Below are 9,851 nucleotides of genomic sequence, written 5' to 3'. Positions count from 1 at the left end.
TGCAGCCTGGCTTGGCAGGGCACTGCGTGGTGCTGCACGCTGTCAGGCAGCTGGGGCTCCTCTGACTGTCACCCAGGGCTCAGTGCTGCTCAACCTGAGCAGACCAACAGCCTGCGGTGCCACATGGCACCCTGCCGGGCCGCACCCACATGATGCAGCAGCAGCAGCACAGCTGTCAGGCGGCCAGGACTGATCCCTGCTGCCCCACAGGGTGGGGGCTGTGCCATGAGGCCTCAAGCAGCCCCAAAAGCTGCTGCTACAGCCAGTGAGTGCAAGCTGTTGGGGGGGTGGGGCCAGGCGGGGAAGTGAGCGGGGAGCTAGGGAAGCATTGCAGAGCTGAGGGAAGGAGGGGGAAGCTGGGGGAGAGATCGGAGTTGGGGGAACAATCGGGGAGCTGGGGAAGTGAGTGGGGGGGTTGGGGAAGCAAGCAGGGGGTCCCTCCATGGTCCCTTCCCCCCTACTTACCTGTCACGGAACCCGGGTCCAGGTCCTTGCAGCCTGCACTGCTGCTTGCCCCACACAGGCAGGCAGTGTGCTTCAACACCAGGGCAAGGGCCACCCATAGAGATGCTCTGGCTGACTACCAAGCCTCCTGCCCCACTTTCCCCCCCTAGGTTATATTTTGATACCTGGATCTCCAGGTATAAAATTCTGAGTCTGCACTGCAAATCTGCAGCACAGGGAACGTTTTTTTGTTCCCAGTGTGCATCTTGCGGCGTCTCAAAGGAGTTTGAGACGTTTGTGCTTGTCTGGATGCGCCCTATATGGATAATGTAATATTACACACCTAGACCAATCAATTCCCCATTAAGGGAATGTGAATATAATAGTGATGGAAGGGTTCACATCATTTCATGGAGAAATGCACGCATATTTTTTTTAAATTACAGTAATGTGAACATGAACTACACTTGATAAACAGGAGCAGCTAAGGTCTGGAATGGACTGGTGCATACAACACATCATGGCAGCACCTCCTGAAACTGTTATGATGTTCTTTGGAATTTCTATTTTTTATTTTGTTTTAAAAGGAACAGTCTGTAATTGTTAAAATTTCAAAGAAAAGCTAAAATATGCAAATAATAGGGCTGGCAAACTGGTCAACGGACTTGTCAAATAATGTCAATTGTCCGCAATTAAATACTGTCAAATATTCCATAAAGCTATGGATGGTGGTAGCCTCCTTTTTTATTACATCACGTCATCTGTTAGCAAAAGCAGAAGTGACAGCTCCTTCCCCTGAGATCCACACACCATTGGCAATGCATAGAGGGTGCACATGGGTGCATGTGCACCCCGAGATTGGCATTGCACCCCCTGCAAAAAGCGCCTCCAATGCTGACGGCAGTGCCTGCGGGCAGTTGCCGCTCACCACCCCTTCCCACATCGCTGCCACTGGCGTCTGTGGGCGGTCTCTGATCACCACTGGCCGCCACCACCATCTGTGGGTGGCTGCCTCCCCAGTTGCTGCCTGCAGGAGCTCCCTGCTTGCCACCACCAAGCCCCCGCTATCGACACCGCTGCCTACGGGCAGTCGCTATGCCCCCCCATCCTTTAGGGGCACACAGTGTTCATGCCCCACACCATTTAGAAGCAAGCTTCCCTTGCTCTGCTTTTCTTCAAAGCTCTTCCAGCCTCCTTTCCCTTATTTCTATTATGCTATGTGGTGCCGCAGGACCTACTGCATGCTGGGGTGGCGGAGCAATGACTATAACCACCAGCAAAGAAAAATGGACGTTTGCCTTTTATAGTTACTGCATGAGTTTTATTTTCCTTCCTTCCTGCCCATCCTTTTGGATTTTTGTAATTGTTCAGGCTGATCCTGGGGTTCTGGGACAAAAGGCAAGTAGAAGAAGAACTGTTCACTTGAATATGCCTCACATTTCTACTTACCTAAAAGCTAGGGAAAAGGCAGAGGAGAAAACAACAGCTGGCAAGGACCAGAGATGTTCCTCCAGAAAGCAAGAAATGCAGAGTCCTAGGGATGGATGCTCCAGGACTATTCCAGCAAGAAGGAAGAGGAGAGTGGTAGTAGTTGGAAATTCCCTCCTGCAGGAGTGGAAGCACTTATCTGTCATCTGGATCAGGAGTCCCAGGGGACATGCTGGGACCCCAGTTTGAAGAACCCATATTCAAGATATCACAGACAGACTGCCAGAACTCAGCCATCCCTCAGACCACTAACCTTTCCTGCCTGTCCATCTAGGTACCAATGATGCTGACAGTAATAGCAGACCAGATCAGATCAGAGGAGACTAACAAGGCTCTGGGCAGAAGGGTTAAAAGGTTTGGAGTGCAGGTGATGATCTGGTCAATCATTTTCAAATACCTGAAGGACTGCAATAAAGAAGAGGGAGAATACCTTTTCTCCCTCGCTGCAGAGCAGGATGTGTAACAGTGGCTTACAACTGCAGAAAAGCAGATTTAGATCACATATCAGGAACAACTTCACTGTCAAAAGTTATGGGACATTTTTCACTGGAGGTTTTCAAGAAGAGACTAAATAAGAATGGGTCAGGGATGATCTAGGAGTAGTAATGTCTGGAATGTGCTGTGAAGTACACTAGTTGGAAGCCCAGGAGACCCCCCCCCCACACACACATATACATATCGCTTGGAGATCGTAAGAAGAGCTCTGCACCCCAGAACAGGTGGATAAAGCAAATCTCCACAAATAAAAAAGGATTGAAGAGTGGAGACAAGTTTATGGATTGGATAGAATGACAGTAAGGGGAGTTCTGGTTCTTCAGTTATGGTGTGTAATGTATGGAGTTTGCAATTCACAGGTTACAGTGCAGTTTTTGGTTTTCCCATGTCTCCATGCCATGCTAGTTGCCACATGGGGCCAGGAAATAATGTTTTCACCTCCTGGTGCCTCAGGTATTACTTGTCTCTTCACGTTATTCAGAAGCACTGGATGTTGGTGCGGGATTTTGAGTGAGGTGTGCCAATGTTCTTGTACTTGGAGGTTGCTGGCTAGAGGAACTTGGGGTCAGGCTGATTGCCACTTTTGGGATCAGAAAGAAATTTTACTCCACAGTCAGACTGGCACGGACTGTGAGAGTTTTTGCATTCCTCTGCTACAGGGACCATGGTCCTTTTCCTTGGATCTCTTGAGTGTATTTTAATAAACTGCTTTTGCGCTCATCCTCTTGATTTACTTGTGATAAGCTAGGGCCTTCTTGACATTTTTGGGTATCGTGCTGGTGGGCTGAATGGGCAATGCCTAATCCCTCTACAGGCTGGATTTGGTGGGGCCCCATTTGGCCACACAGAGGTGACAGGGGCACAGTCTGGCCCCAATCCAGCAGTGAAAAGGGGCTCGGGGTCAGTCTAAACCTGGTCCCATGGGGGGAAGGCCTGTGACATGGCCACAACCCAGAGCCACGTGGGGAGAGGTCATGGCCCAGCCATAATCTAGCTGCGGGGGGTGGAGTGGTCTGGCCCTTGTGGGAAGAAGGCGGCATGGTCCAGCCCTAACCTGGTTGGGTGGAGGGAAGGTGGTGTGGCCCAGCCCCAATTTAGCAGCCTGGATCAAAAGGGGCTTGGCCTGGTTCTGATCTGGCCATGCAGAGGGCAGGTCATGGCCCAGCTCAGACCTGTCTCATGGGGCTTGGGATTTTGGCAGCAGGAGGGGGTGGCAGTACTGCCATTGCTCCCCCACTACCAAATTTCCTAACCTGTGGGAAGTCCCATGGTCTCGATTCCAAGGCTTTGCAGGCTGCATTTTGCTGGTGGGCTGGAGCTTGAGTACCACCAATGCTAAGATGGACTAAGATGATCTTGCCTTGAGCAGGAGGTTGGATTAGATGACCCTTTCAGCCCTACTTTTTTATGATTCTGTGAACACTATTATAATAATTCATTACATTTTTTTAGAATTTAAATGGTTTCACAGTAATGCTTATTTTCTGTAATTAGTTTAAGAACCTAAGCTATTGAAGATTAAAGTCTTTCTTTACTGTTCTAATAAATTAATGCTTAAAATACTTGACCATTATTTGACTATATTGACCAGTTAACTGACCAACTATTTTTGGGTTGCCTAAGAACCTGGGACACTCATCCAAGAAGAACTACTATATACCAAGTTAAAGAGCAATTCAAGAAAGTTTGTGGGCAAGTCAAACTGAGCAGAAGGACTTGTCTATATTTAGTATTTTTGCACTGGTGTATTTACTCCAGTTGAGGTGCATGCTGCCCGGCCTCACTGTTTGGGCACCAGTGATGTCAGCAAACTGAATGAAAACGGACAATGTTTGGTCGAACTGTGTTCATGTAATGAGCTATGTATAACAAATTATTTCTTCAATGTGAAACCTCAGCACAAAGTATTTTGGTGCCACCCATGATTTGCATGCTGGTATCAACTGATTATCACCTGCTCATGAGACTTCCATGATGTAATCATTACACAAGCCTATCAGAGTGCTGACTCTGATACCGATTATTCTTTGGTATGCACTAAAGTCAAATTGCATCCCAGGAAATTGTACAAGAGTAAGAAACTCTCGTTACTACAAATAAACGCCACGCAACTTAAAGCTGAATACACATTGTCTCAATTAAACTTTCTCTGGGGCTCTATCATCTCTATGTAATACTGCTGAGGAGAAATGGATTCAGCTCAAGGGAGCCATCTATCCAACTGCCTTGAACTCTTGTGGTACCTTGCATCACAGCTCAAAGGATTGGTTCGATGAGAACTCATCTGAAATTATCCCACTCATAGAAAAGAAATGGTCAGCTCTCCTCAAATATAAGTGTGACCCGAGCCACTCCAACTTGCAGGCACTTCGAGAGATCCAGCAAAAGGTCAAACGTACAGTGAGATGATGTGCAAGCCATTATTGGCTACAACTGTGCGAAAATATCCAAAAAGCTGCTGACTGAGGTGACATGCAAGCAATGTATGGAGGCATCACAAAAGCTCTTAGGCCTGTTCCAAGGAAGACCTTCCCTTTAAAATCCTCCACAGGTGAAGTCATGAATGACTGCAATAAGCAGATGGATCAATGGTTTGAGCATTATTCAGAACTCTACTCATGAAAATATGGCCTGTGACTCTGCTCTCGACGCACTTGAAGACCTCTCAACCCTGACAGCTCTTAACTATGAAAAAAGATGAAGTAGAAAAAGCCACTGATCAGCTTGCTTGTGGTAAAGTCCCAGGTGCAGACTGCATACTGGCTGAAGTTAAGCGCAGGAAATCCGTCCTCCTCCTCTCTCTGCATGAATTAATATGCAAGTATTGGAGAGAAGATGAAGTTCCTCAAGACATGAAGGATGCAAACATAGTCACTCTGTAAAAAAATAAAGGTGATATGGGTGACGGCAACAACCATCGTAGTATATCCTTATTTAGCATCATTGGGAAGCTGTTCACCAAAGTCATCCTGCTAAGACTGCAGACCCTTGCAGACAGTCTACCCTGAGTCTCAATGTGGTTTCAAATCTGGTAGATCCATGATGGATATGAAATTCTCCTCGAGACATCTACAAGAAAAGTGCCATAAACAAAGGAAATCTCCATACACAGCATTTGTCGATACCACCAAAGCTTTTGATCTTGTCAGTTTGATCTGAATCCTGAAGAAGACTGGCTGCCCTCCTAAGCTCCTGAGCATCATCAAGTCCTTCCATGTCAGTATGCATGGAACAGTGCAGTTTGATGGGTCGCATTTGGAAGAATTTGAAATCAAGATTAGTGTCAAACAGGGCTGTCCTGGGTTGGGGCTTTGGGGGGCCCTGCAGAGCTGGGCGGAATGGCTGCAATGACTCAGCGCCTCCACCAGCTTCACATCCAGCCGCTTGGCACACCCCCACCCTGCCGCCGAATCTGCTGCCAGCTTCTTCAAGTACAGGGTGTGCGGGGGCGTGGCCCCACACAAGCTGATTTGCCCCAGGACCCCACCCTGGTTGGCTCCAATGCCTAGCTCCAATGCTTTTTGGGATTTTCTTCACCGTGCTACTCAAATATGCATTCAGTGGATCTTCAGGAGAAATATACCTTCTGACCAGGTCTGATGGGAAACCCTTTAACCTTGCTTGTCTCCAAGTGAAAATGAAAACCTGAGAAGTTCTTTTCTGTGAAATGTTCTTTGCCAATGATGCAGCAATTGTAAGCCATTCAGAAGCAAGACTGCAAAGTCTTATGGATCACCTTACTCGTGCTTGTGACTATTTTGGTCTGACCATTAGCCTAAAGAAGACAGTAGTCATGGGTCAACAAGTTGACTGCCCTCATGAAGTTAGAATAAATGATGAAAGCCTGGAAGTGGTTTAAAAATTCACTTGCTTAGGCTCCCCATCTTGCAAAATCTTGGCTTGGAAGCTGAAATTAATGCTTGCAGTGGAAAGGCAAGCAATGCCATGGTTAAACTTCAAAAGAGAGTTTGTAAAAATAGAGCGCTCACTCTGTTGACAATGTCCATCTACAGCACTCGCGTATTTAGCTGTCTATTTTATGGCAGCAAAACATGGACTCCTTCTGCTAAGGAAGAAAGAATATTGAACAATTTCCATCTTTGATGTCTCTGTAATATCCTGTGCATAACGTAGTGTGAGAAAATCTCAACCTTGCTGTTCTGGAATGGACTAAGATACCCAGTATGTTCATGTTCCTGAGACAGAGACACCTCTGTTGGTTAGGACATGTGAATCATATGTGCGATGGCTGAATCCCCAAGGACATACTGTACGGTGAGCTGGCCACTGGCAAATGTCAACTTGGATGGCCCAAACTCCATTTTGTTGATATCTGCAAGAAAAATCTTTGTGAGCTGCACATCAATGGCCAACGCTGGGAATCAATTGCTTCAGACCGCTGTGAGTGGAAAGCCACCGTGAAGCAGGGCCTATGTTGCTTCAAGATAGAGAGGATCAATGATGAGCTAGAGAAGAGGCCTCAAAGGCAGGCAAGACAAAATGGTACTCAGCATGCCATTGTATGCTCAACCGAGTTTGTATATGCAACTTGCCAGAGGGTCTGCTTGCTGTGCATCAGACTCCTCAGCCACTCAAGAAGCTGTGGTGGTACCCAGTAACCCACCAAAGGCACAATCTCCATGGTCTCCCAAGACCGATGGCTGCCAATGATGATTTACTCCAGTTCCAAACTGGAGGCATAGTGTGTTGCTTTCAAATTTCAATTAATCACACCAGAAAAAATTTGTTTTATACAAATGTGAAACATCTATATCTCAGATTTACCCTGGTAGAAGAATCCCTAATGAAGTCATGACCCTCAGACTCATGTATGGGATTCCCATCTTTGCCTTGTCACAGCTACAAAAGAACCACTGAAGGAAAGGGTTGAGAAAAATAAATTCCCCAGAAAAAATTGGAAGCATCTGCCACTAAAGGGCCTGAGAGATATACTGTGGAAAATAATTTATTCCTGAACAATTTTTGTGAGAAAAGCAATGACCTACCATTGTAGAAGGGGTTTTTGTAGTCAAGCAAAGGGCATTGCAAAGATGCGTACTGCCTTTGAACCCTGTCTTTGTTAAAGCCATCCAGGGCCTGGCAGAAGAGTTACATTTAGGTTATTTAAAACATGTCAGTAAAAAATTTGCAGACCTTCACTAAAAATTCTTTTCTTGAGTTGGCAACCGTGTCCCCTGTGCAGATATAACCAAAAGTGAAATGATCCTATATAGTACCTTCTGTAAAGAGGTGTGAAAAATAAAACAAAACTGAGATGTTCTGGTGACTACAGATTCAATATGCCACAGTGCAGCAACGATTCAACATTTACATTTAAACTTCTACGGGGGCTAACAGTAGGTATTATAAGTTCTACAGAAACATCCATTAATACAGCTGGTGAAATATAGAAGTAGGATAACCAAAAGTCCTGGTTTGGCCAAGAAAATTCTTGATTTCACAGGCTGTCCTGATCCCAGCCGGTAGGTGAAACTTTAAGCAAAAGTCCTGGATTTGCACCACCCCACCCCATCCACATGTGCCTACCCAGCTCCTCCTGAGAGCAGGCTGCTCTCACTTGCGTGTGTGTGTACACATATACAAACGCACATGTATGTGAAGTGCCATGGTGCCCTGAGTGGTTGCCCACATTACCCATCCCTGACCGACTCTACTATGTGTGAGAAGTTCTCAGCCCACTGGAGTAGGGACCAGGGCTGCCACAAAGAGCCCAAGTGAGGAAGGGACTTCTTGCAGAAGGGGGAGTTTGGGGGGGAGATGACTCAGACCCCTGCCCTGAGTGAAGCGTTCGCCCTGCCCTTCCCTCCCAACCCACCCAACTGCCAGAGACCCATGTTTGGGGTTCAGCTCTGGGCTCTGCCCTAGGACTACAGCCCTAGCCAGCTCCATCCTGGCTGCCTTCCTTCCCATCATGCAACTGTATGGTTGGGATGGGTGTAGAACCCAGGTGCCATCACTTGGGTTCCTTTGGCTAGCAGGATTGCACGGGAAGGGGCGGGGGTGCTCTTGTTCTCTGTGAGCCACCAAGCCCCACTTTGTTGCTCTTCTGAGCTTAAACCAGAGGCTAGAAGAGGTGAGTCACTGCTGAGGTTGTGGGGGGAAGGAGGGCAGAGAGCAGTGTCCTGGATTTCCCATGGTTCTATATGGTTATCCTAACATACAAGTGACCCTCAGCGTGGGGGACTAGCTACATATAAAACTGACCAGACACCTTCACTGAAGTCTTCCACATTAATTGAAAAATGATCAGTAGATGATAATACAAAGCAAATGTTTCTCAATTTTAAGGTCTTTGGGCAGAACTTTTTGTTTATTATACAAACTGCTGAGCAGCCAGTACAATGGCACCTAAATAACATCAATAAGAAATGTCTATGTTACTCTCAGCATATTCTGCTGTTAAAGAAAATAGGATACTTTAATAAATCTGGAAACTAAATTTTAGGGCATTTAGTTATATTTTAATAGCAAGAAGGTAGTGAGTATATTGAGCGGTATTTTACAAGTTTGCATTGTTAACCTGTTAGCCTCAACGGGGAATATTTATACTGGTAAGAACATATTCCAGTATAAAGTCTTGTATAAAATAGAAATTCATGGAGTATGGCATTACCATTGACTGGGAGTCAGCAAACAGTCCTTCTTCATCGGGATGAAGGGAAGGTTGATTCCAGGAGGCTAATCTGAGGGAGCTTTGATGGCCTGGCACATCCTGTTTGGTATTAACTGGTTGTATATCATCTGTCTTGTTGTTCTTTTCAGACTTTTCGTATTAGAAAAATAAAACATGGTTTCTTAAAAGTTTCCATTTGCACCATTTACAATTCTAACTAAACAAATAATGTTGTTTTAATGTATTCCCATAGCAAATTAGCCTGTATTATAATAGAACAATATTGCTTTTCACTTAATTAGATCTCTAAGTGTTTTATACGTTTTATGTGATTTACATTTCAGCAAATAAAGGACGTTTATTCCAAACACAAAGGTGCTAAAATCTGAATGTCAGCACCCTTTCTGGCACAGAAGCATTAGTCATTGCTAGGGACCTACCAAATTTGTAATTTCATGATTTTCGCAAAAACATGAATTTAGTAGGTCCCCTGTGAAAAAGTCTGGTTCCCGAGAAAAAGCTGGAAAATGGCTATTGGGGGAGGGTGCTGAAAACAGGAGGGAAGCCATGGCCTCCTTCCCCCAGGCCCTCTCTGCCAACCAGTACCAAGGGGCAGGCCCTCTTCATCGATCAGCACTGAGAGGCAGGGACACAGCAAAATGACCATGGAACAAGAACTGTACACTACAATCAACCAGCAAAAATTAGTAAGTCCCCCCTGATTTCGGTAGACTGCTATCAAGAGATAATCCTTTTTGCATAATCAGATTGTTTTATAAACTTTTTTTTT

The 9,851-nt window shown here is 45.9% G+C and overlaps 1 protein-coding gene across 2 annotated transcripts in view; it reads right to left on the bottom strand.

Moving 5' to 3' along the window:
- The window catches only part of WRN (Werner syndrome RecQ like helicase), a 161,866-nt gene that overhangs the window by 1,670 nt on the left and 150,345 nt on the right, over positions 1 to 9,851 (bottom strand). For both annotated transcript variants that reach the window (XM_025215937.1, XM_025215938.1), the window contains one exon: positions 9,062 to 9,211. In XM_025215937.1, coding sequence (XP_025071722.1) covers positions 9,062 to 9,211 — 150 coding nt within the window. The remainder of the gene's footprint in view (positions 1 to 9,061; positions 9,212 to 9,851) is intronic.

Source organism: Alligator sinensis, unplaced genomic scaffold, assembly GCF_000455745.1.
Source record: "Alligator sinensis unplaced genomic scaffold, ASM45574v1 scaffold1546_1, whole genome shotgun sequence".
Lineage (NCBI taxonomy): Eukaryota > Metazoa > Chordata > Crocodylia > Alligatoridae > Alligator > Alligator sinensis.
Note: the sequence above shows the minus strand (reverse complement) of the source record. Positions and strands in the feature narration are given on the sequence as shown.